Here is a 27,376-nt window from a genome sequence, read left to right as displayed (position 1 = left end):
TTTTAACTCCCGTAGGAAAAAATATTCACTTTTTGAAAGGGATTCTTGGGCTAACTTTTAAGGAAAGTTTTCTGTTGAAGAAGTTAGAAAGAAAGTAGAAGTCTGTATTAGGGCTGGCTAAGTGCTCTGTGATTAAATATAGATTAAATATGTATGTATATGTAAAATTTAATAGTCATTTTGGGGTGTGAGCAAAGCTAGGAGCCCGGATGAGGTTCTTTTGCTTTTGCCATCAGCTTCACCTGCAGGGGACATCTTTCCCTGACTGCAGGTGACCTGCCTTCCTGGTGACACAAGGGGATGAGGCCATCCCATGGGTACCTGCTTAGTCCAGGACAGCATCATCCTGGTAAAAGCAGCTCAGGACCTCACTGTCTTAAAGCCCTGGCTGCAGCTTCCTTGTTTACAAGCCCCTTTTCTGACAAGTACTGTACATAGACCACCCCATTGCAGCCGGGAGCATCGCGAAAGGGTGCGGAGAGAAGGAGGCTCCTGTGCTGAGTGCTGGTATGACCACAACAGCACTAGGAGCCATTGCACAGCCAGGAGAAGTGGCAGCATAATGCACCTCTTTCTTTGCAAGCTGAGCTACAGGCCACATTTCAGCATGGCCTGCTAGCACCTCTTTACTGTGCGTTAGTTGTGAGCACTGATTCAAGCAACCCCAGCCACCTTAGACCCAGACTGAGATTCATTGATTCCAGTAGCAGCGCTGGCCTGAGGCTCCCTGGCGCCCAATTCCCCTGCATTTATGACCTCCTCCTTGCTGTTAGAGTGGCACACAGGTCTGCAGTAAAACAAAGGCTCCAGCCCGGCTCTCCCAGCGGTAGCAAACCAGCACATTAACCCACTGTGTGACCTGGCACGGACTTGTGGCTCCCGCTGGATTTTATGGCAGGATACCCTTTCTCTGAGTATCGAGAGTTTAGGAGGCTACACAGTTGATGCACAGTCAGCTCCTGAAGGGCAGCTGGCATGATGACAGTAGAACTAAAAAATGAATGAATTGTCAGCTTCAGCCTGGATGTCACCATCATTTTAATGCTAATGGACTTTTTCCTCAGCCAGCCTCCCGCCTGAATGGGGAGCACAGAAACATCCCAATATTTATGGGATTTTAACTAGATTAGTTACAAACCTATAAAGCAAAGAAAGAGACAGTTCATCCAGTATTGGGGAGGGGGTGTTAAAAATGCCACCTCAGATAAAATATTATGGGAGTTGAGTAACTGTAAATAAGAACCTTGCCTATGAAATAGCTTCTTATGTGAGCTTGGGATGAGGGCCAAGAGAATGTCTAGGGCTTGGGGAAATTTATTAGCCCAGATCAACAAGATTTCTGGGACTCGGGAGATGGGGTGCAAAGAATTTGCCTGCTGGAGTCTGCACTTCCTCCATTCATGCCTGCAGCAGGGCTTCTACTGATTAAACCTTTGGGATGGGTCATTTGCATTTTTTGGATTTCCTTGGTTCTCATTAGCAGCTGCAGTTCTGTCCTGGGGAGAGCTGGGTTCAAGCTCTGGGTTTCCACAGCTTGCGAGTGTGGTCTTGGATAAATGTCCTGGTGCTTCAGTGTCCTGGTGCTTCCCTCTGTAGAGAGGAGATAATATTTATGTCCTGACTCATGGGGATGTCAGGAGGGGTTGCTAAGGACTAGGAGGCATTTGGGTACCTGAAGCATTGATTCTCCCTACTCAGACACCTTTATTTTATCCCCTTTGCCACTGCAAGCTGGCTGTCCCGATAGGGTCGTTGGTATCCTGATGATATTAAGGTCATCTTGGCTATGCATTCACTTTAAAAAAAGGGCATGTACACAGCTTGGGAACCTGCTGCCTTCCATCCTTCCCATTCTCACCCCTCTGCTGTTCTTTCTGCTATTTCTTACCTGCATCCATCATTCTGTCCAGGTTCTTCTAGCATTTGTCTCCCCTTCTGCCTTCACTTCAGTATTTATGCCTCCACCTCCACCCTCACTCCCATGTTTTGTCAATGTTTTACTTTTCTTATCTTGTTTTTTTGGAACCCATCTTTAGCCTCTCCTCCGTATTTACCTTTTCCTCCCTCTAGTTCCAAGAGCTTTTCAGTAAGCAGCATCCCTCCTCTATTCTGACTCATTGTTCATTGACAGTGGAAAGATTTCATCATGAAGGCAATGCAAAGATCTCCCAGTTTAGAGCATGAGGTAGGTCGGGATGACCTTGCTCTGGCTGTCAAGTGAAGAGCCACAGGGTCCAATTCCTCAGCCGATGTTTATTTGCTGGTTTGTCTTGCATTCAGTTGTCCTTCACTCCCACACCAGTGTAAGTGCCTGTGTGTTGGGGGATGCTGTATCATGCCCTGTACCATCCTGCTCCAGTCTGGTGGCAGCGAGCGAGTTGGTAATGTACTTAGCCAAAGTGTGGGAAAACTCTCAGACTTGAACTTCACTTTGTATTTCCATGCCATAAGAAACTCGCTGAATGTTTGTCCTTCCCTTCACGTGGCTGCTGCCTGCTCTTGTATTGCACTGACATATGTGAAATCTATTTGGTCCCCTTTTTAATATGCTGCTTACAGTATAAATACAAAAGCAGAGAGTGCTTCTGAAGAGAAAGAAATGTAATTGTGGTGGTGGTTGTTGTTATAAATAGTGCAAGGGATTTAGAAGCTATTTGGTCTTTCAGGCAGGAATCACAAGTGCTCTGTGTAATGTAATCTTAAGGCTCTCTGATTTAGCTATTGAAGTCTTCCCAGTTGTGATTGGCCTGATTCACTCGTTACTGCTTGGCTTCGCTGCAGGATGAGGATGCTCTGCTCTTCACAGGAGTGAGGCTTAGCCTCCAAAAACATGGTGTGCTAGATCATGTGCATATGTACATGCATATAGCTCTGTTATTCATGCGGATCAGGCATTTGTGTTGTGCAACTGGCCTGTTCACACAGACAGCGGTGGTATTTCCACACATGGATTTTTGAGGTTGGTTCCTAAAATCAGGGCTGCATTTTTCCTCTGCTGGAGTGAAATGCAAATATTTATTTATTGACAGAGCTGGAGCTGATCGTTTTCCCTGTCCAGGCCTGAGCTGTCTGTTCTGTCAGATGAAAACAAGTAGTATTTTCTTTTCTCAAATGCATTTGTTCGTAACTGTGTTAAAAACATAAAAACAATCAGCGCCTGCTCTCTGCCAGCCCCAGCAGAGTGCTATATATATATATGCATATATATATATAGTTGTGTATGTGTATGTATATGTATATCAAAAGGGGCTGAAAGCCCAGAAATTCTTTTGGCAGCCCTGCTGTCTGGTTAGAAAAGGAAGTGAGCTACAAAATTTGAACATTCAGTTCTGAGACTTGAAAGCTTTCTGGATTTTATTACTGACTCAACAGGGTTTTCATTATGTATGTGGCCAAGAGGAGAGGTTTACGCAAGAGGAACACATTGTAGTTGAATGTGTTTGTAATTTTACACATTGTTAAATGATTGAGATAACTGGATGTCTCCTAAATGGGCAAAATAAATTACGTGTTAGCAGCAGTGTCACTAAGGCACAGACAAGTAAATACAAGAGATTTGTTGGCCCCCATCCGAAAGCTGATTTCCAGTGTAGAGGGGTCCTGATCCAGATGCTGAGTGACATTTTGCTGTTGAGGTGAGTGGGAGCCATCGTTCCCTCAGCATATTTGGAAGGCTCTTGCTGCCTGTCAGTCTGTACAGATGATAGCCTCTTCAGCTTGTCTATTTTTCCCCCTTTGCTTTTTAGTAACTTGGTGCTATTTAAGTAGCAGTTTGAGGTTAAGTTTCTTCAGCTCTCGTTTTTGTGTTAGCTTTTGGAAGAAAAATATTTTGAGAAGCAGATTATCATGCAAAGAGAGAAGGGATGCATGGACTAAGCTCTAAATACAGACTGAGGCTATGTCCTGCTGTCCTGCTTGCCTCCTCCAGCAAGGGATGTACTGTTGGATCACACACTGTGGCCAGTCAGCTCTGCTGCAAACCAGCTTAACAGGAAAGTGAATTCCTGTCCCGCAGACAACATGCTCCCAGCTAATTTTGCACTTGTTCATGTGATGGGTATTTATTCTTCATTGTCTTTAAAAGGTATTTATTTTTAAACCTCTGTGGTTTCTGGTGCCGTACAGTCTTGGTGCATATGTTCTTATGAAACTGCTGTCATCGGGAAATGCTGTCTGTATGGGCCTTCGCATTTTACACATGGAAAGCCAAGGCCTGGGGAAAATACAAGATCATTGGGTAATTCAGGCTGGAATTCAGATCCCAGTCTGAACCCTTCTCACTCCTGTTTATGCCCAGCATCTCTCCCGTGCAAGCTGCTGTGAGCAGCCTGGCTCTGCCCTCTGGATAACCACCCTGGAGGTGCCAGGGGCTGCTTCTGGGGTGTCCAAGAAGTTTTCCTTTGCTCCGGGATGTCCAAGTCCCCTTCCCTCAACCCAGCAGGTTGGTGGCTGTCTTTGCTGCCATCTCGTGCCTTGTCTGCACATGGGGGACCTGTGTCTTTCTTGCCCTTCAGCTCTATTTCACCAGGGACAACTGATTTCCTACAAGGAGCATGGTGATGGTGTGTTCCAAGCTGCACTGTGGCTGCTGTAGTTCTGCCACTGCCTGCGATAGCAAGCCCTGTGCTCACTAGAGCCTTGCTTGCCTTTGTTTTCAGTCTTTCCTAAAATCTATATAACTCTGGGGCATATGATACCTCCAACGCTGTAAATCCAGATAGGCAGCCTCTCATTTTTGCCTTTGATTTGTTCCATTTGTTCCACTGTGTATCTTCTTGGAGAAACATCTACTCTTCCTGCTCTTGTAAAAGGCACGTGTGAAGTCTTGTTTATCACAAAGGTTTTTCCTTGCCATTGCTACATAATTAGTGTCACTGAGGGTAAACATATATGCAAAATAGATCCACTTTCAATGTGGGAAATGCAGTGTCTGCCTGCCCAGCTGTGCGTACCAAGCAGAGGAGTTTACTGGCTTTTTCCCACTCTCCCCTCTGTTGCTGCAGGGAGTGCGGCAGGGCAGACACTGATCCTCACCCACAGCAGGAGCAGGGAGAGCAGGGGCCGCACTGCTGGGTTTTCCAGGGATGCTGTGGAGCCCGTGAAGGTAATGGTGCTGATGGCCAGGAAGGTAACTGGGAGCCCATGTCACAGCTCCCTTCCTCCTCGCTATCCTCAGCCCTCGAAGGTGTGGTCCATGCCCATTCCCAGTGCCTCCTGGCCCTAAGGAAGTTTTCATTTGTGGCTGCTGGACTCAAGACTGTGGGCGGCTTCTGCTTTACAGTACAATGTTTTTGTAACGTTGTTATGCTGGCTTCCTTAGTAAATGCATTTTCTTTAGTCACTTTTGCCTGCTAGTTTGCCCTGTGTTTCTGAGTCCATTGGATCAATTCCAGCCAACCATGAAAAGAAGGTGTTTGTTTCCAAGACATTAAACTGGAGGCAGAGCCCAGGAACACGACTAGCTGAGGGGAGGAAGGATAGCCCACTGATGCCCTAGGAGAGCTGGTGGCCTGAGCACAACTCCAGTTAGAAGCCAGAGGAAGAATCCATGATGGTGAGGGAGAGGCTGTGAACACCCAGACTGCAGAAAGTGCCTCCTTGGTGCTCATATGGTCTTCAGGCACTGGAAAGTCCAACCGCAAGATACAAATTCATAGGAAACAAGGTCTCATTAATTCCGCTGCCCACAACTTGCTTATGGCTCCACCAGTGCTTCCAAGCGTTTGGTTTGGTCAAAAGGCTATTGGAAACTGGGTGGATGTCTTCCCTGAGTCACCCTGCCTTTCCACCTCCCCAAGGTGGAGGTGCTTCACAGGCCAGGGTGCTGCTAGAGGAGGAGATGTTCAGCTGTCCAGCATCATCCAACCTCCATCCGGTGTGCTCGAGCACTGAAATCCACCTTTATCTTCATGTTTTTGCCGGGAGATTTTGCTAACTAGAAAAATGTGGCATTATAAGAAGGCTGTACCAGCTTGTTATTCATATCCTCTCCCTCATGAGAAAGAGCCAGAGAGCATGTTTTAAACGTAGCCCATGGTCAGATGGTGCAGTGAGTGCTGGAAGCCTGGGATGGTCTGGCAGGAAAATAATTTCCCCTCTTAAAACCACTGAACAGCTCTTGTTCCTCCACACTCCAGCTGGTTAGGTTGGCTATGCAGCCTGGGCATGGAGATGTGGCCGGATACATTCCCAATGCCTCCCAGCATCCCTGGGTCGGTTCTTGCTGCACCTTTTCCCCTGCAGGCAAGGGATGGACTCCGCTCTGCTTTTGGCTGCCAGAGAAGAGGGGATGGGGCAGAAGATCCAAAGGGATGTCCTCTCCTTTTCCCTTGCTGGCAGCTTTGCAGCCTATTTGTGATGTAGAAGAAATGGTGGGGGTATTCATGTTTTGGAGGGAGGGTTTGCTTTCACAATGAGAGCAGAGGCAGCAGGAATGGCCAGGGGTAAGGGCCACGGGTGCTGCCTGAGGTCAATGTTGCCTTGGGGATGGGCTGCTGTTGTGGGGTTTGCTGCCAATCCATCACGGTGCTCCGAGGGGAGTGATGGGAGATGGTAACGCAGTGCTTGGGAGAGGCTGTGTGGCACAACCCCTGGTTTAAAGGAAAAAGCTTTTTGAGAGCATCACTCGGGAAAAATTACCTGAATCCCTGGCAGGTGCCTTTCAGTTACATGCAGCAGCTCAGATCTTGTGGAGCTGAAAGCACTGCCAAGTCTTTTCCTCCTGCCTGTGTAACGCTGCACCTCCACCTCCCGTCTTCCCTCCCCGGCACACAACATCCCTGTGACACAGAGTTTTCCAAATGGGATACATTTCTCTCAAATTGCTCTCAAATGTTCCTACCAAGAAACTGGGATACTCCTTTTGCCTATGCCCCTGCATGGCCACCGGCAGCGTGGTGAGCTCAGCAGGGTTGTGGGTACAGCCCTGGCTTGGTCCCCATAAACATACATAAACATCCCCAAAGATGGGTTAGTGCTGGGGAGGTGCGACTGATATCCTTGCTGGTGCTGCCCAAGCCATCCTCTCTGGCTGGCCTCCACGCTGTGGTTTGAGTGCTGTGCCCAGCTGAAATGGGCAGCTCGGTGGCCAGCTGCAGCCCAGAAAGGTCACATCTGGAAAGAGCATTTGAGCTGCTCCTGGGGATGAACCCATGTGCATCCCGGCGCTGAGCCACCTTTTCCCTGCTTGCAGGAGGTGTCCCTGCGCTTCCTGAGGATGGGAGGGTTTCGGAGGCAGGCAGGCAGAGGTGACTGGAGTGAATCCACAGAGCTTGGAGGAACTCGAGTGAAATGCCAGCCATGTTCTTTGCTTATACCCCTCATCCTTTCCTCCTGGCTCTATAAATAGGCTCCTTCTTAAATGGGAGGGGAAGGCAGCACTTCAATATCAACTCTAGTCCATTAAAAACTGAAGATGGAGCAGTTTGCCTCCTCTGAGCCCACCTGTCAGTGTTTGCAGTTTTACTATCAAGTTTTCCAGCATTTTCCCAGTGTTTTCCTTTCCTCTGTTGCTGTACACAGAGGCAGAGGAAACTTGCCTGTGCAGAGGAAAAAGTGAACCAGGCTTTCTCAGATGTTTTCATAAACAGCCTGAAAGAGCTTTACACGTTGATCCCACACCATTTTAGTCATTGGAGGTCTTATTTACAACTGTAGTGTGCTTAAGATAACCAACAACGCAGAAGCACTGCAGACCTTCTGCAAGTACGGATCACCTGGCTGCCTGAAGAAATAATCTCTACAGAAAATCGTAAGTTCCGAAGAATTATTTTGGTTTTGTTTTGGGGTGGTTTGTTGTTGTTTGGGTTTTTTAAACCTGAATGTTGCCTTTAGGAGGAGATGGTGCCGTTTAAAAATGCTAAATGCGCGTAACAGCCCTAGCAGCCTCTGCATGTCTCCTGGCCTCGTTCTGTGATGCTCATTAATATTTGAGCCCTTTGGTGCATTAATCCTTTACAGCAAAGCTGTTAGCCTGGGAAGGCTGCAGCTATCTGAAAACCCCCGGGATAGTCTGATAGTTCACAGGGAGGGGTTTTAGGGGTTGATTTGTTTCTCTTTGCAGATGGATTTGAGTGGAGGGGGATAAGAGGGATGCGCAGAGGGGAGCGGCGTGGTGGTGCTGGTAGGGTGTTGTGCCTGCCCTTGGCAGGCTCTTGCAAGGCTCTCCTGCCACCCCTACAGACTGCACATGGAGTTTCTTGTTTGCTTTCCTTGTTCTTGGGCAAAAACTAAACTGGCTTTGCCAGAGAGGACTGATGAGATGGATTCCGATAGCCACAGCAGCAGCGCAGCAGGGAGGATTGATTTGGAACAGTGCTAAGAATTCCCTAAAGTATTCAAGCTATTAACAAATTGTAGGAGTTGCCATCCTGGAGTGTGCTGGGGTCCAGCCAAAACCTTCTTGTATCCAGTGAGCTGCTGTCAGGTCCACTGCTCAGTGATGGCACAGAACATGTGTGGTAGAGCATCACCCAGGGGTGGACAGGGACACTGCTCATCTGCCTCAGCCACATCTGCTTGCCCCAAAACCCCCCAGTGGGGAGAGTGATACTGGAATTTTTAGGAACAGTTTCTTCCAGTTGGAAGAAACAAAAAAGGCCAGAAGGCAAATGGAAAAAGAAATATAACATCTCTCAAAAAAAAACAATGTAAGAAGGTGAGGTGATTACAACATATTTGTAATCAGCTGTCACACTGAAGGGAGGCTCTGAGTTCATCTGGAGTACAGAGCAGCAGAATTACATGCAAATGTTTAATTTTGTTAGGCAAATTAGCATGTAATATGTGTGGGAAGTGGTAAACTGTGTTTCCATAGACGTCCCACTTCTTAAAATATATTTGTTTGGCATTGTACACATTGTGTTGGTTTAAGAGAAACATGTAAGTCAAAGAAAACATGATGCAGAAGGTTCAGGGTGCCATTTGATAAACAATGGGCTGCAAGCTGTCAAAAAAAAACCCTAAAGTGGCAAATCTGGCCCATGCTGAATCCATTCCTTTCTGTGCAGGAAGAAAAATAACAATCTATTTCACATCCAGCCGAACTCTTTCACAATCTGCATTGCTCAAAGCTCGAGTCATGGCCGGCAGCAGCAGGGATGTCTGTCTGTTGAGACACTCTGCAAGCAAAGGTAAGTCCAGTGGTGTGCTGCCAAGGTCCGGGTGTCCCTGTGATTGATACAGTGGGTTAGAAGCAATGTTGCCTGCATCTTGCTACAGGGTTAACTAGTTTTCCTTGCCAAATAGCAGTGGGCAGCATCTGGAACACGCCAAACGGTTTTTCCATTTGGGCCAGGTCTACTCATGATGGTGGTTTGGCCAATTTTGCCTCAGGAGGCTAAAATGAGTTGTTTTACAGCATTACCCATTACTGACTCAAGGTGGTGATGCAAACAGAGCAAAGTTTGGATCTCATCTCAACATCTTTGTGTTGGCTGACCAGTTAATCTTAAAATAGCAATTCTCTAATGGGGAAAATCCCACAGATCTAGACAAGTGGATTATAAAAATAGCCATCATCATTGGTAAGAGTCCCAGAGTGATTTTTGAACCATGCTGTGGCTAAGGGCCATGGACATGTACCAGTTATCAAAAACAGAAGCAGAAAGCTGGCAAGAATTCAGCTTTCATCTGCCTGGCATCAGTAAATACCTGCAGGTCAGCAGAAGATGTATTTATAGTTGTAACCACATGAAGCAAGAAAGCCTTATACTCGCCCTGTATTTTTCCATGAAAGAGGTGAAGTAATTCAGGGTTTGTGAATAGATCACTGTTCTTGGACCTTCTTTTTTGACCCTGATTCCCTTTATATAACAGTCTTCTGTTCCTCCTCTGGATATGTTGGGGTGTTTTTGTTTTGTTTTTTTTTTTTTGTCAGGAAAGTTATTTTTGGAATGATGGTTTATAATTGATGTTAAAGCCTGCAGTAAGGCTTTTATATGTATTCTGTGTGCTGACACTTGTTTTATGTAATTGCCACCAAAATTCAGCCCACTTGCTTTCAATTTTCTTTCCATGTTTATATGTGCTTTTGTTTCCTTCCCATTACTAAATTGTTCCAAATGCATTGTTGGATATCAAGGATTCCATTCAAAGTCCAAAGCTGCAAAAATATCTGTTCCATTTGTTCAAAAGTTGTAAGTTAGTTGTCACATTTTGTCATCTACTTAGGCTTTTGCTATTCTGAGGGGGAAAGCTAGTGAGCTGTTTTAACATACTTGCATCCACTCAGAAAGACAAAGTTATGAATGAACATATATTTAGCACCTACTCTGCTTCCCCTCAAACTCAAGAGGAGAGAGGTAGAGTAAGGAAAGAATCCTTTCTATTCAGTTTATGGAAGCCTAAATCTGGCCTTCCCACAAACAAAGATCAGCAATCCCAGTCATAAAACTACTTATGTACCGAAACAGCTGAAATTTTACCAGGTAGTGACATCATAGCATGAGGCTGCATCATTCCTACATAAGAGTGCTCTGGCTATCTGCGTTCTGAGACACAGGAATTAAAATGCATCCTGGCAGAATGGTGTGGAGACTGGAAACTTTTGCTGGGAAGGTGCTGCTGAACAGAGGCATGTTTTCTTCACATTATTTTGCTCTTTCTTGGGATAAAAAAGAAATAATAAGACTAATTTTGATGAGGGAACAGATACAAGGTCTTCTTGAAAAGGTAGTTCTCTTTTTACTGTAAACCATACTAAGACTGGGATGCTTGCCAATATTATTCTGCTCCTAAAATCTTGTTTAGGCATACAGTCAGGTTGGCCTTGCCTTTTGGAAGTATTGAGCATGCAGCTTTTCAAAATTCAATATGGGCTTCAGAAGCCTTAAAAATCTTTTAAATTCTTAGCTTGTGTTTAAATGCCTTAAGGTCTGAGCCTGGAAATTAAATGCATGGAAGACTCCACCTTACTCCTACTCAGAGGAATGCCTCTTTTGAACAAAATCAGGTTCCATAACCCACATTTGAATAAGCCCTGGAAGCTTGTGGTGTCAGTGACTCATCCCTGGGGGTGAAGAGTGCTGGGGCTCGTATTAGTTTTCTTTAAGGGATATTTTTACCCTTGTTTTGTTTCTCAACTCAAGAGCTTTTTTGTGAATGAGATAATCTGTTATTTTCAAAACTACAACTAGGTACTTTTTAGATTGTTGATTTGATGCCATTTTTGGTACCCATTATGTCTTTCCTGTAACTCATTTCCAGATCTGAACAGATACTCTTCAACATGTGGTAAAGTAATTTTGTCTCTGAAGTGTATATAGATCATTACAGACTGCATCCCAGAGCAGGTGTCCATGGATGGGGATGACCATTTTCCATCTGTTTGTTTTATTCCCTGGCTTATTTGTCACTACTAAATGATTGCTGCAGTGACAGAACTCCCCAAGTATGCATTACAGAATTTCTATTTTGGCTGCGAAGGAAGATGATAGCCCTTTGGCATGCACACAGCCAAGGGAAGACAAATATGAGCAAAGTTCCCACATCTCTGCAAGACTGGGTTTTTAGAATAGGTAATGGCTCAGCTGCAAAGCCAGCGAGGGCAGAGGGGAACTAGGTGGGAAGAGAGGTGGAATTGGGGCGGCCAGGAGAGCTCTGCAGGTGCCACCATGCCCGCGGACCAGACAGGGGATGGCTGTAGTAGCTGCCTTCTGTGCTGCCAAGGTCAATTCCTGCCAGTGATCCATGCTGCAAGAAGCTAGCTCCGTGCCTGCCCTGGGGAAAGGCACAGATTGCGAACTGCATTCAAAGTCCAGGTGAAGGCAGTGAGCATGAGCTCAGACCAGTCAAGTTCAGCTCAGTGCATTTATTAAGCTAGGCTGATGAGGGAAAAAATTATTACCAAGCACTCCTTCTTTCTTGGTTACCGGTACTGAGTCAGTTAATAGCATAAGCTTAACTTACAAAGTTTATTTTTACCCTATTGCTCAATTCCATTTAACTATAAATGTTCCACAGTCTTAAATAAATCCCAACATAAACTGAAGTGTTGCTATAAAAGCATGGCATAATTAGGGGTTCATCCTGATCCCTTGTCCATGAAAGCATTTGGTGCTCCCAGACTGTAGGTAAGAAAGAAGAAAGTTATCAAAATACTTACCTGATTCAAAGACCAAACCTTTCAATTGACGGTTTGACACATTACTGAGATGATCTTTAAGGTCTCTTCCAATCCAAACCACTCTTTGATGGGGCTACAGGTTACAAGTCTAGGCAGGCCACTGGCCTGGCTGGCAAAGCACTGCAGAAGCTCTGGCTCAGTGCAGCATTAGGGCCAGGAGATCAAGGAGCACAGGGACTGGAGCCAGGCTGCTCTTAATTTTAGTTTCCTGACTCAGTGCAGCCTGGAATGATAAGGGCTGGGAGGTTTCCCACTGACAGCTACAGGCTCCCAGTGGAAACTGCAAAGCAGCTAAGAGAAGCCTGAATTCTCTCCCATATCCCAGCACGCCTCTGGTGCTCCAAGTGATGGTGCCGGTGTAGCAGAATGATGGGAGCTGTTTGCCTCTGACACCCATCTATAACTCCCAGAGGTGTATTTCTGCTTCCAGAAGTGTGCTTTTAATAAAACTTAGATGTTTAGAAGGCGCAGCATAAAGGCTGATCTCTGTGCAGCAGCCTTCTCCGTGGTGCTCTTCCATCCTAAGTGTGAAAGCTGATGGGGCATCAGGAGGGCTCTGGAGCTGGGAATGGACACTGGGAGAATCCATCTCACTCTGGTGGCCAGCACCTCTGCGAGGAGAGCAGGGAAATGAGGGAGCTGTGGGCTCTGGCACACCGTGTATTGGAAATGAACAGCTCAAGGGAAAAATCACTGTGAAAGGTGTTTGCACAAAACACCTAGAAGCCTTTCAGGCATTTTTTGAGGCGGGTACAGGAAGGTATTGGGGAAAAAAACCTTGTGGGTTGGAAATGTATTTCCAACTATTTTTAAAGTAAACAAAATCCTTCTGAAGTTGTGGGCTTGTTGCATAAATTGTGCATTTGACAGAGTAAGTGGTGGGATGTTATGGTAATTACTAATGTCCCTTGAATATTTGGTTAACCACTGTATATAATCCCACATGCAGTAGCCTTTCCAGGGAGAATTTATATCTACCCTTTGGGCAGGATTAACTGTTACTCTCTTGTTTCAGTAACTTTTCAATTATTTGATTCTAGCACATGGAGTTTTCCATTTTGGGAGGGAAAAATAAAAGGTGTCCTTTTGACATCTGACTTTAAAAGACAAGTTCCATCTTGTACCTGTGTGTGCTGAGCTGTAAGATGACTGTCTGGGCACGGGGTGGGAGGGGTGGGAAAGCTGTCCCAGCTGAAGACCCTTGCTCTGTTGCAGAAGTGGATTTGACTGCTTTCTTCCCTAGACCCAGACACACAGAAAATGCATTGGATCAGTGCTGAACCCTGTGTTTCAGGTCAGATTCTTGCAGAGATATTAATGCTTGAGAAGGTACCCAGCCTTAACCTGCTTCTCCTGCTGGCATCTGAAACGTACTAATCCTGTCCCTGCAGTTTTGCTTCTGCTGGTTATTTTAACCTGACATTCCTGCTCAGCTCTTCCTAGGAAAGTTCCCCTTGGTTCAGCACCAGGCTGTGTAGGCTCAAGGCAGAAAGGTGATCTGCTCTCCCTAAGCTCAGTTTTCCTCTGTGGGGAATGACATGTCCTTGGGCTATCACCCTTGCTTTGCAAGTTTGAAATATTGCTTGAAGATGCCAGCATATGCTCTTAGGTGATTGCCTAAATCAGAGTTTTCCTTTGGTGTATAAAAATGCAAAGACCTATGCTTTCAGAAGAGTTTCTAGTCTGGATCAGCTTGCCTAGACTGAGTCTCTAATAGTATCGGTACATCTCTGCTTAGGTTTACAGCATGTATCCAGTGGTTGTTATTCATTTTCAGCTCATTTATTGCCTGGTGGGGATGCTCGTCTTATTCCTCATTACTGAGGCCATACATGTCTTGCAGTATTCCAGCCAGAGCTACCCGATGGTGTGGCTTATGTGGATGTATGCTGAGCACTCTTCCTGCACTGCCTCGCTCATCTTCTTCTGCTGATATTTCTTCCCCCATTTTCACTCCTGATGACAGTTTGTCTCATAAACACACAGGCATCACCAGCACAGCTCCTCACTGCTGTTCTGGCAGCAGAGGAGGAAACAGGCTCTGTAATTGCTGTCTTTGATACCTTGTTTTGCAAGACATTAATTCCAAATAGAATAACACATTGCAGCCACATAGCAAAGAAATCCTTATAAGCAAGTTAAAGTAAGATCTTAGCTCATTGGAGCACAATTTGAAGCTTCGGAAAACGTCAGCCGTAAGCCTTTGCACTCTTCTGTATACAGTAAGTCCAGGTTTAGTTTCCAAACATGACTTTAAATACAAATGAAATACATATTTCACTAGGGATAGGCCTTTTTATAATCTGCAGAGGTTACAAGGGCAAACTTTAACAAGCTCTCAAATGCAGAAACCATGACAATAGCTCTGGTGCCTTTTTGGGTGTAGAAATAGGGTAGCAGTATGGTGTGAGGCATTTTGGTATTTAGATATCTGCAAGAGAAATCCAGTAGCCCAAATATTTTAAAATGTGTATAATTTCTTGTTTTAATTTCCATCTTTGTATGTTCACTTGAAGGCTTTGAGCTTTGGCTCTTTATATTGGTCCAAGACTCAGTCAGCTAAAATAATACCTATGCTAATCACGCTCTGCAGAGTTAACTGGCCATAGGAATAGTATTGTTCCTAATTGGTGCAAGTAAATATTTATCAAATGCTAGAAATAAATATTGCTACATCCACTCTTTTTCATACCACTTGGAAAAAGAAGTGGCCTTCCCTTTGGTAAACTGGCAGTGCCCAGAAATCTGCTTTAAGGGAAATTCTCTCATTGGAGATGGCACAAGCTTCCTGGACAGATTGCTTCATAATCCAAATTTAATCAAGGCCAACAGCTGAGTGTTTCTGGTAGAAGAGGGGATGGAGAGCAGGGGCCAGACCACAGGCGGCAGCTTTGGGGTCTGGGCACTGTCTCTGGATGGGGACCGTGGTGGCCCTCATCTGAGCAGGGCAGATGGGGGAAAGTGTTTAGCTCCTTCTCAGCCTTCCCATATGTGCAGGAACCTGTCCTGTTGCCCCAGCCAGCTCCTCAGGCAGCCCTGCCTGCACGTGCCCAGGATATGGGTTAAGATCCCTTGCAGTTTGACATAACTTCTTGAGAAGCTAAAGCAAACAACAGGGCATTACTTTGTTTGCATTGCAAGCGGGCTGGCGAGAATGAGTTTGACGAGGGATTTAAAAGACAAGATGTGGTAAACTGAGCAGAATTAGCAAAACATTTCCTTATGGAGAGGTGGTGCACAGGAAAGGTACAAAAAAATCGGTCTGGATGAGCCTGAAAGGAGCACCAGGGATGCATATGGAAGAGATGGTATTAGAGTCTGATGAGACCAGGGCTGGGTTTTCAAAGGAGGCGAATGGAGTAGATCTGCAGATGGTAAAAATGTTTATACCTAGGCCAGAGAGACCTAGGATGGCTCCCACTGGCTTGCTCCAAGAAACCCAAATCTGATGAAGGAGCATAAGGAGCTACGGTTTTGAGGGATCCCAGAGTTCGTCAACTTCAAAAGCAACATTTTAAGCCAGTGAGGTGGGGTGGCTGTGTGCCAGAGTGACAGAAGGGACACCATGCATGACAAGGTCAACCTGGATTTCTTGTTTGTTGCAGAGTTGCAGAGAAAGAAATATTGGAGCCTAGATATATTCTGGGAGAACAAAGGGGTAAGGAAATGGAGGAACTGAAAGTTATCCAACTTGGAGTGCTTGAGTGGAGGAAGAGGTGGGGAGGCTGCTGACATGGGCAAAGCAGAAGGAAGGGAGTTAGAAGGAACATGAGGATCCATTCGTTGCACGTGAGGGCTCTGCACAGCTGAGCATTGCGTTCTTGCTCTCACTCCTGCCATTTCCCACATCTCCGTGACAGTTGGCACTGAGCTGCATCCTTGCTGACGCTGGCTGGTGGGTGCCAAGGCCATTTGGGATGTGTCCCAGGGGTGGCAATGGCTGCTGTGGCCAGAGCACGGTGCGAGGGGCTGGAGGCAACTGCTCTCCACTACTGCTTGCGTCTGCTGAGTGGACTTTGGTTTCTGCTTGTTAACCTGTAGCTTTTCATCAGCTCCAAATCCAGCCATAAAGTTCAAAATCTATTATGGCTCTCATTCAACCCCATGCCACTCTTTCTGCCTATTTCCAACTTACTTTCATAAAAATAACAAGTTCTCAGTGGGTGCTGGGGTTCAGGTACATGTACAAGGGAGTTGCTCTCAACTAAGATGCACACAAAACCCAGCTGTGAAGGTGCTACATCATTTAGAGCAGGCATTCACACTCTTTAATGGGAGGCAATCCCCTGCACACCCAGACACCATGCTCAGAGCTTTGTGTCAGACTACACTGGATTCTTAAAAGTTATGATTACTCAACAGAAACTAACGCAACAGTTTCTAAGCAGCTCTGGATGCTGGGTTGGGTGCAGGAAGCTCATTTACATTTAAATACCCTTAAGCCCCAGCAAGACTTTGAATTTTTTCATTATCTTTGGAAAATAATTTGAGTTTCTTTTCTATGTCTCAAATGTTACTCTCTTATTCACAACTGGCTCTTGTGGTTTCACTGCAAGGCTTCTTATTCACAAGCTGATCCTTTGCATGTTGCTGCTTCTTTCCTAAGCTTGCCTCCTGTTGCAGAAGTCCAGCTATTCTTCCAGTTATTTGTCAGGCATTTCTGTAAACTCTTTCACTGAGCTATGAGTATGTGAAAAACATCACAGATGTTCCTAAACCTTTCCAAGACCACCTTATCTCCACCACCTTTTCCTGTTTTGGTGCTGCTTGTTGTAGCCTGTGGAGTAGCAGTCTGCAGTTAACACAGTTATGGGTGGAGTGTTTACCATGGTGGGTTATTTGTGATATGTTTGGGTTTGCCAGGATGATTCTGTGTTCACAAGTTTTTTTCACAGCTGACCTTTAAAATCCAAAGGCCATATTTATGAATGACTCAGCCTACTCTCAGTGTGGCGGAAGATTACAGCATGCCAACAAAAGCCAAAGCATCGTTCTCCCATGTAACTTTTTGAGAAAGCAGTATTTGCCTCTGGCATTCACCAAGGGACTTTTCCCTTTGTGTGCAGGAGGAAAATAGGGCAGGCTACAATAAAAGGCATTGTTGGTCCCAGCATGCAAAGAATGATGATCCAAGAACTGAAATAATAGAGAAGTGTCGGGAGGGAATTTAGTTCGCAAACATGTCAGGGTAGCCTTAGGCTTACTCAAGTTTTGGTTCAAGCTTCTCATTCTTCTAAAATTCTTTCCAGGCCAAAATGGATTAAATAGTTGCAAATCTTCAATCATTCAGCTTTTCCCTGGGATCAGTGTTTGAGGATGGTCTTGCTGTGTTGCCATTTCAGCCGCTGGTTCCTCAATGACAGTAAACCCTGGGGAATCACCGAGTATGTACTCCTGTGCTATGATTAGGATCTGTCTCCTCAAATTCCATCCTCGAGGTCTCTGCAGGAGGGGCCTTCTTGCTTTGTGTCCTGGTGAGTATCTGTCACAATAGACAGCAAGTATGACCAAGTATCGCACCCAACATGTACATAGCAGGTTATAAGCTACTGTTTCTGCGGATCTGGTTTCCAGACCAGAATATTGCCTGACAGCCATGCTTCCAAATCATTGCAAACAGGAGAAGAAAAGTGGGCTTATTCTAACATACCTAGAGATATGCTGCCAGAAAAAAATGTTTAATGGTGTAGTTTTTCTTCTCTTGCTAGTCCTACTGGGATGTTGCCCAGCTGAACTGACAACAAAGCAACAGTGGTAGCAGCAGTAGTAGTAGTAATAATAATAATAATAAACCCCCACATAGATATTGGTAATTTTCCCCCCTAAACCTCTTTTTTTTTAAATAAAGTCTCTTTAAAAAATCAGATTATATCTCTTTTCCCCCTCTTTATCCCTACTAAAAGCCCCTAGGAGCTAATGCTAGGCAACAATCTTGTGGTAGCAGCTAAATGTAAAAACTGTGTAATTTATGTGCCGTGGCCCAATCAAATATAATTACAAACCATGTTCACAGCGCTGCAAATTACAGAGCATTTCACCAGTATGGGAGATGGCACATTGCCTATTGTGATAGATGATCCCACACCTAGAATTGACTGTCAGCTTTTATAAAATAGCAAGGCATCCCTTTTGTGCCTGGCTGATGAAGGACAGATGGTCTTTTTCACCTTCAAGGAAGATTCCCATCAGGCTTTGTTTGCGGTAGTCTGTGTGCATATGAATTATTTGTATCAAAAGAGGAACGTATATGTCATTTTTTGGTGAACTATACTGCATCGAGATGAAGAGAAATCTTTAACTATTTCTTGCATCAACGGTGGTACCAAATGTTCAATAATTTCTCTTTCTTTGATGATAGTGATCATTTTTATCAGCTCTAAGGTGCCCTTCTGCTTCTCTGGCCCTGTAAATTCATTTATACCTGCCTTTAAGGCCTCTCTGCCCTTCCAGAGCAGTGCAGCAGGGGCTTAGGATAAACGAGAATCAAAGTGCTATTAAAGAGATGGGAAAAAAAAAAAAAAAAAGAGCATAACGCAAGTTAATACTCATTAATTTTCACAATATTCTTTTTAACCTTCCTCCTCCTTAGAAGTTCACATGTAAATTGGAAGGTTATGGATGACTCAAGGGGAATGATGGATTCTGTCTTACCCTTTCTTTTCTCCCTTAGCCTATTTGTTCGTTGGTGAATATAGCTGGACACTGTTCAGCTTATTTTGTGGCTTGATTAAGATAAGATAACCATTTTGTGCAAGCAGAAGGTGATTTATACAGCACAATATTTGCGCATTGTGGTCTTGAGCTTTCAGGCTAAGTGGGATGCTATTTTATCTTTGTCTTTTGGAGGCCTTGCTCTTGGATCCATGGGTTCTTAATGGGTTTTCCCAATTTAATTCATAATAAAGTGATAATCATGATGATAAAATAAGAGGCCTGAGCTTTTAGTGGCTTTTTTCTTCACTATGCTTTGCACAGCTTCACTAATTGCATTATATTCAGACCTGAATTATTAAAGGCTTCTGAAAAAAACACATATTTTGGTCAAGGACAATTAGGAGTTGTTCCTGGAAAATGTTTGCACTGCTCAAGCTCTGCTGTCCATTAGTTACTTTTCTTTATGCTGCACCAAAAATGTGCCAGTAACATTAAAGAGATTATAAAGCTTTATGAGAAATTTTTGCTATATTGCCCCTTACAAAGGAAGTAATATCTGTTGTTTCCTCTTAGAACCCAGGCCTGCTTCAGTTCACAAAGGATGGATGGATGAACACTGTATTGGCAAATACATTGAAGATAGGGTTTCATTTCCAATGGCTGGAGAGGATGTGGGGAAGTTTGCTGTGAGTAAAAGAAACAAGTGGCTGAAGAACCAGTAGCAGGAGGCAATAGTTAATGGAAAATGCCATGTGCAGGGCAGGGTGGGCAGCAAAATTCAATGGGAGGTGGGAATGGGAGAGGGAGAGAGGAGACCTGGAAGGGTCTTGTAAAAAATCCCTGTGTGGCACAGGGGCTGGTGGCCATTGTGGAGTCCATGGGGCATTGGGAGGGTCAGTGGTGGAGCCAGGTGCCAGCAAGTATTTGGGGTGGTGTGTTAAGAAAAATACCTAAGTTCCAGCAACAGCAAGAGGCCTGACTGTAATGAGCTTAATGAATGTGACACAAGGGATGCTTCAGGTAGAAGGAGAAATGTGGGATTTCTTGTGTGTGTAATTAGGACACTTGGCAGCTGGATAAGCTTTAATTGCCATCCAAAGCTCCCAGTCTTGCCAAAGAATGAGGAGAGTGAAGAGAGCTATTGATTTCCATCTGGGCAAACAATTTACTTCTTAGTGCTCATCAGCCTGATGTGTATCTTCATTCCCTGTCACTGCTGTGTGCAAGATAAAGCTGCTTTCATCGGCAGATTTCAGGTGGGGGCTCAGTCGAATATGTGGCTAGAATTGCAAGGCGTTAACAGTAGAAACTGCCTCACTTACCACACTGGCAGTGCACAGTGTGCTCAGAGTCTTGGAAAATCTCCACATTTCTAGATCTTTATATAGAATGTCTCTCTGCTGTAGCATCCAGTTGCTTCCCAAAAATAAAATGGGCACAGAAGGAGCCTTCTTCTTCCTCTCCTCAATGGGAGCAAGGCAATGTTTGTTTTATATGATGCATGTTTGTTTATAAATGTGGTGTTACTGAGCAGAGGACTAGATCAAAGAAGTGGATTTTGCATTTCACTTTGAAGGCACAGATGTCCATAGTCAACATGATCTCTTTTGGGGGCAGCTTCCAAAATCTGTGGGCTAAATACCACATTTTTGCCCTGTTGACGGCAGTTTAATTGTTCCAAAGGCATATAGCTAGTGAAGGTCACGATTCTGAAACAGAGGCACAATGATAAAACTTGTATGTAGACACAAAGTGTAGCAATTTAATTAGAAAAAGAAATTGTGGTATTTTGGGGGAAAAGGAAAAGAAGAGAGAAAGAGGAGGTAGAATTACCTTTGCAAAGATATAAAAAACCAGACTTGCTGCAATTTGCAATATGCAAAAGCATCATTAGGCAGAAACAGATTTTTGTACAACTAGTCAATCTCACATTGTGCATGTAATGGAGATCAGTGTGCCCATGCAGCATAGACATGTCTATATGGTTTTGTGAAACGAAAAAATAAAGGATGGAATAATGATTTCCCTTCTGTTGAGGAATGGCTAATTAGCCAAATGGTAATACCCAGCAGATGCATGTAGGAAATTCCATCATACAGAGCCCCAGGGGCACTGGGCACTACACGGTAAAATAATCAATAGTAAAACTTTTTAGATGTACCCAGTTCTGACAAAATTATTTGTACACCAAACGGGAAGAAATATAAATACACACAGGGTTGGGTTTTGTTTTGATCATGTTTTAACATGGAGTGACTTCACTAGAATGACTCTGCACTGACAGCAGTGACAGGGTGGAATTGGCCTTCAGGTAGTTATATATTGAGTAAGTGGGGCAAAGTTAAGTGATAGCCTATAAACTAAAATGAAAGCAGTACTTGACTAATGTCTAAAAACTATTAATCTAAAAATAATATTGTCTAATACGTTTTATATTTTAAAAGTGGCTTTTTCTGATTTACCAGGGAAGAAATGCCCAACATGGGTTAATATGGTTGTTGACTAGTTGTATCTTGATTTTTTTTGTTTGGTTTTTTTTTTCTTGTTTAAGAAAGATTTAACTTGATGTACTAGGACCAAAAAGAAAAAATAATCTTAGAAACAGTGATTTATTTCCTGTTAACTTCAATAACTAATCCCATTAAAATAGCTTGTCCTCGAAGGCAAGCCTTATGTGTGAATAAGAGAGTAGAGATAAAAAAGTCAAGTTTTACATTCATACTTGCCAAATTTAAGAAAAATGATGGATTTTCTGTTGGTTGGGTAGATCTTGAATTCCATGTTGTGCTATTAAAGTATTTTTAAATCATGATGTCACTGCTTCATTACTTTTGTATGCGGATATCTCCCTTTCTTATCAGGAGATGACAATATATGCAGCAAAAGTCATCTGGTACTTCAGACAGCTGTTAAAATACAATGGTTACTGATATATGCCCTTTGTTTTTCAGTGTTGGATTATACTCTTGTTTTCTACGCAGAGCAGTTCTACTGTTTGTAACAAAACACTTCCCACATGATACTGTCTTGTCACCTTCACTGTTTCTGGAGAGACTGTGAGAAATTACTCATGGTGTGGTGTGCTCTACTTATGATACTTCAGGTACTGCTATTTCCCAGGTGCTTCCCCAAGCCTTTCACTTTCAGATCTTGAAAGAAAAGTACCCATAGGTGGAAGTGCCTGAAACCATTAGTTATCTTTAAAAAGACATCTTTCTCTAGTGAAAAGTAAATAAGATAATGTTTTTACTCCTGCTGTTAAAAAAAAGTTGGTTTATATTGCTTGTAACTGAAAGGCATAAAGAAGTACATAATTCCATTCTTGTCATTAATGCATCTGTTAAAGTGAGCAGATAATTACACTTTAGATCTATCTATCCTCTGAAGCTATGGCCGTAGTCATTAAATAATTGTATTTATCTGCATACACAACAGAATTTCTTCCATCTCCATTTACTGTTCTCATTACCTTGTGGTATTTCTTCTCTGATCCTGAATGGAATAAGAATATGAGCATTTTGAGGTGCTAGTTAATCTATATATATTTATAGCAGTAAGAAATAGAAGTGCCAAAATGTGTGAAATATACGTTCCTGTTACTGCTGTCAGAGAAATCAAGGACAGATATCTGCTTTCAGTGCTGATTTTATCTTTGCAGTTATACTGTGAAAGGCACCCTCTTCAACTGATTTCACAAACACATTTCAAACAGAACTGAATTTATGTGCTCAGAAAAGGTATTAGCAAGCATATTCACTATGTGAACGGGCTTCTCCTAGCAGTGTATAAAGACAACGTTCATTCCTTTCCGGAAACGTGACTGCCAGTGTTTCTATGTCTTCCTAAAACCAAAGCAGTTGGATTTTCACAAAATAATAAGTTGCTATCAAATGTAGAACGATAGAGATTTTGAAATATCAATAGATCAGACAGAAGTATGAGCATCGGTGCAGAGCAGCTGCAGAACATAACAAATACTAATTTACAGCTCATCCCAAGTCCTCAGGATTTTGGGAGCGAGAAGAGAGGGGAAAGAAGAGTTGTGCCCATCAGTTTCAAGACAACACAAGAAAAAGTGGACAAGATCTTTTACTGGTGTAACTAGGCATAGTTTCCTGGAGCTGAATACAGCTGTGTGATTCCCATAGAACTAAATGGGAGGAGCTGTTTTTCGGTAGAATTCCTGCTGATCAGGAGAAAGGATAGGAGGGTTTGTATTATGTGTAGAATGTTGCTTTTGTTTTTAACAGCAGTAATTCAGTTTGATCTACCTTTTTGCTCTTTGTGCTTGGAATATGCTGAGGTGGTAATCTTCATTTTGAATCACGCTGATCTCTGGAAGAATTTAGACTGGCCCTGCGAAACCTGAGCCCTGGGCTTCAGTGCAACTGAAGCAGCAACTCCATGAAGGTCAACAAGGAGAACTGTGGAGATTTGCAAATGTACAAACTCTACATATGTACGTATGAAATAGGAACCAACCAACTAGTTTCACAGTCTACAAATAATATATTGGGCTGCACTAGGATGATCATGGCCAGTAAATGGTAAGTAATTACTATCTTCCTCTAATGGATACTGATGAGACCGTATCTGCAATACTGTGTCCAGCCTGGGGCTCCTGGGTCAAGAGAGACATTGAGAAATTGGACATTGGGCTGCAGAGTATGACCAAGGTGATTAGAGGTCTGAAGTACATGGCATGGAAGGAGGTTTAGGGAGCTAGGCTTGTTTGGTTTTGAAAAGAGAAGGCTAAGAAAGAGCTAATAACAGCTTATGGGTACTTGAAAGGCAGTTACAAACACAATGGAGACAAATACTTCTCATTAGGTGCTGAGGATAAATCAGGCAGAAGTTGCAGCTTGAAAGGTTCGAAGTGAACATCAGGAAAAGCTTTTGCACTACAAGGGTACATGATCCTAACAGCGAATACACGGAGATAGGCTCTGATCTTCTTATTGACTTTCAGAAAAGAGACGTTGAATTCCTGTAGAAGCTTCAGCTCAGCGTTCTCTCAGCATCAACATTTAGGTGGTATCAAGGGTGCTTCATCTCCTGCTGGTTTATCTGGTGAAGGCAGTGCCCTCTGTGCTGCCTCTGGTCCCCACTGTATGCGGTGGCAATACTTGTCAGGGAAATTGTGGGGAGTATGAGTTCTGTCCCTTTCTAAACTGCACCTTAACTGCTCAATGTCTTCATTTCTTTTCAGCTGGTGCATTACAGGCATCCAGAAACCTCTCAGCTGAGTGATAAGGAGCAGCGTAAGTTCAAACAAGAACAAACCAATCACCCACTGCCTCCTCAAGCCTTCCAACCGGTGTCACTCCCTGTGTACTACCCGCTTCCTGTGGAAACACCTACACATTGTTCCCCTGTGGAGGAAAAAAAGCTTTTCTTTTGAAGAAGAAAAGATTTTTTCACATCTATTCTGTGAGGAATTGCCACCAGCCTTGGAAACATTAATACTGAAGTAAATCTGTGTATCTTTTCATGATTTAGAACTTCTTAACTCTGACACTTAGGACACCACATTAATACACTCAGTAAAAAAGCCTAGCACATCTCTTTCCCTTTCATAGCTTCATTTGTGATGTATTAATCTGTTTGTCTCAAGCACTAATCTTACTTCCAAGGAAGCTGGCAAAAGAACTGCTTGCCCTTTGCTTGCATACAAGGAAAGCCACAAAGCTGTTGACTCATGTGCGTACATAGACATACAGACATATGCGTCTTCCCATAGTCTCTTTCTTGTGGATACAAAAGCTAATTCCACTTTAACAAGTTTCATATAAAGTTAACACCAAAAATGCACGAAGCATGTACAAATCAAGGCAACTGATGCCTAAGTGATAATAAAAGCTGGAAATTCGTTCTCAGGCAGCTGGGTCCTGGAAGAAATGGGAAATACAAACTAAGAAAGCAAGAAATGCTACAGCCAAATGTTATTGCATCTCACTGCTGAGCTTGTAAGGGCTTTTGAGGCAATGAAAGGCAAGGACAGCCTGCCATATCTGCGGGTGCTGCCAGAGTCAGCTGGCTCCATAGAATAGGGGAATGGAGACTTAGGATAAATACTAAAAAGCAACTCCCATTACCCTGCAACAGGCTTGGGTTGTTTAGAAAATATTAACCTGCATCAATCAGCATTTTTAAAAGTTTTTTTTTTTTAGGGAATAAAAGTATAGTTTTGGTGTAAGACTTGAAGGGGAGAAAAAAATCAGCACATGCATTATTCCTTTTGTATCAATGCAGCCCAGTTTAACAGCTATGATTTACCAAAGACTTTATCCCACCCTTCCTTCAGGCAACCTTTTTATGCTGCCCACAGGGAAACCTGCAGCACCTCATAGCAGCTGGTTTTGGATCCATGAGATCCACTGAACAATAGCTGTGTAAGTGCAAAAGGCATGAGCCATCCCGCCTTCTACTGCTGGAGCTGATGCTTTCTTGCCAAGCTGATAAAATAGCATACTTTATTAAAAACGCTGACTGATAGAAGGAAAAGTCTTATTGTCTAATTTTCCCAGGGCAGCCACAAGAAGAACAATTTACAAAGCACTTATCCTAGCTGTGTCTCCTCTTTCTGTCCTGCCTGGCTTAGCATTTCTGGCATATTTCTGGGAACGATGTCCATCAGGGAAATAAATGGTGTCTTTCTGTTCTTTCCTGTAAGAGAGATGGCAACTATTGTAGTTCAGCACAAATTTCCAGGCAATACTAATCTGCCTGGGAAAAAAATAACAATTTTCAGTCATGGTCATCTGAACCTGTGGTACCCAATTCATGCTCCTTTTACAATTCAACAGGTGCTTTTTCCCCTGTAGAGAAGGAAGGGCGGAAGTGGATGTAAGTCATGGTGAAGGTGAGGGGGTAGGAGCACATGAGGTAAATGGTAACAGTCCTGCAGCTCTCTGCCCGGTGATCTGTTTGCTCAGCCAAGTGAATCCAAACGTTGATCTTGATTGTTCTAGTGCAACATATTGTAACAAAGCACGTGGGAAGACTATAAATGTGAGGAATGTCCTGCGCCTCTGCGTGCTGTCCAGGCTCCGTGGTGCCATGTCCCATGGCAACAATGCTGCCAAAGCTGGCTTTTAAAGAATCATCCTTTGACAGCTCGGTCTCCCAACAACTGCATAGCAGTCTGCTCATGGAAATTCCTCCTTCTCTGGAGGATGCAAAATGCCAGCTGAGAAACACCCTGTCTATTATCCAATAGGAGACAAAACAAATACTGTATTCTCAACTATATATAGGATTAACCTAACCCTAGCAAGACTCTATGAGATAGCTTGGGTCCCACTCAGGCAACGGAAAATGCTGCCTCCCAAAAGGATTTCTCTACAGGCTGGCAGTTGCACTCTTGATTTCTGCTATCCAGAAGAGGTTGGTCTCCTCTTCCACGAGTGATCTATTACATAAAGGATAGATGGTGGGCAAAATCTGTTCAGCAACGCAAAAACACTCCAGAGCTTGTCCATGCAGTAGAGTGAAGTGCCTTGCTGCCTAATGCCTTTAACTCCTCTAAATGAGGAGCCCAGACAATTAATTATTTAGTATAAATACTAATTCACTGAATCACCATGGAGTTTTGTATTATGGTAGTGGAGCAGAAATTGAAAACTTCTGTCAACTACCTGGTGAAAAACCCTGAGTTGCTTTTTTGTGTATCTAAAACATTATTAAAGTAACATTTTTCTTTTTTATGGCTGTAAGTAAGACCTGATCCTGTACGTTTACTAAGAGAATGATCCACTGATGATAATGGGAGCATTTCCTCCAGAGCAGTGTTTGCTTCTGTTAATAATGGCGTTTGGCTATGCAGTAGTTGCATGTTTTTTCATTGAGCTGAAGAAACCACTTAAACCCATATTCCTTTAAAAGGTGAAATTCAGTATCTCTCCATCTTTCTGGTACAGATTCCCATTCCATAGCAGGACGTACTGGTGACTGAATGGCTCGGTTGCTGTCTTGTCCTGGCTTTTCACTATCTCAAGTTTCAAGTAGCATTTCGTTGATAGTGTGAGATGTTCATTAAAGCTTCAGAGCCAGTGGTGGTGTTCAAGCACCTGCAAGTGATGGGAAGTGTGTTCAACCTTTGCAGCCATATTTCTCTAACTTCTTAAGAAGACCTGGTGTAGAGGCTGCGTGTTCTTCCCAGGCAGTCTTTTACTGTGCTCTTTATTGTTACACAGTTTTCTGTATTTTTGCTTGCTACAATTGAGGTCCTTTGCTTGCCTCCTTCCTTGTGGAAATTATTCCCTTCTTCTTTGTGGTGTTTTTTTACATAGCTGCAGATTGTTCTCAAGTCATAGCTGTAAGATTAAAATAAAGAGAATCTTACCAATATGCTGCTGCTGACTGTCAAATGGATGAAGTTCCACTCAGTGTATTGGTGACTTCCGTCATAACTTTTAAACCCTATCTCCAGTTTCTATGTCTACCCTTTTCTCCTGACAATGAATGCGCTATTCACATATGCATCCTCAAGAGCATTTTGCAAAGCAATTTTCATCTCACTGTCACTGCCAGCAGATGACTCTGTGTAGTGTCAGTCACAAAACACCTGGATTTGCATTCTTTTCTGTATGAAGCATT

General features: G+C 43.6%; 1 protein-coding gene across 9 annotated transcripts in view; it reads left to right on the top strand.

The window, feature by feature from the left end:
- Positions 1-27,125, top strand: part of LOC136012228 (uncharacterized) — a 35,107-nt gene extending 7,982 nt beyond the window's left edge. For 2 of the 9 annotated variants that reach the window (XM_065675207.1, XM_065675208.1), the window contains exons 2-7: positions 5,004-5,104; positions 7,657-7,750; positions 9,009-9,131; positions 17,467-17,598; positions 19,352-19,464; positions 23,988-27,125. In XM_065675207.1, the coding sequence (XP_065531279.1) occupies positions 9,080-9,131; positions 17,467-17,598; positions 19,352-19,464; positions 23,988-24,179 (489 nt within the window). In that variant the 5' untranslated portion in view covers positions 5,004-5,104; positions 7,657-7,750; positions 9,009-9,079 and the 3' untranslated portion in view covers positions 24,180-27,125. Of the gene's footprint in view, positions 1-5,003; positions 5,105-5,496; positions 5,666-7,030; positions 7,751-8,794; positions 9,132-15,767; positions 15,783-17,466; positions 17,599-19,351; positions 19,465-21,729; positions 21,882-23,987 lie in introns of those variants that run through there. The other 7 variants (XR_010611624.1, XM_065675211.1, XM_065675210.1 and 4 more) reach the window with 7 other exon arrangements.
- The last annotated feature ends 251 nt before the right edge of the window (positions 27,126-27,376 follow it).

The sequence above is a fragment of the Lathamus discolor genome, chromosome 3 (assembly GCF_037157495.1).
Source record: "Lathamus discolor isolate bLatDis1 chromosome 3, bLatDis1.hap1, whole genome shotgun sequence".
NCBI lineage: Eukaryota > Metazoa > Chordata > Aves > Psittaciformes > Psittacidae > Lathamus > Lathamus discolor.
The sequence above is the reverse complement of the archived record's forward strand: the minus strand, read 5'-3'. Positions and strand labels throughout refer to the sequence as shown.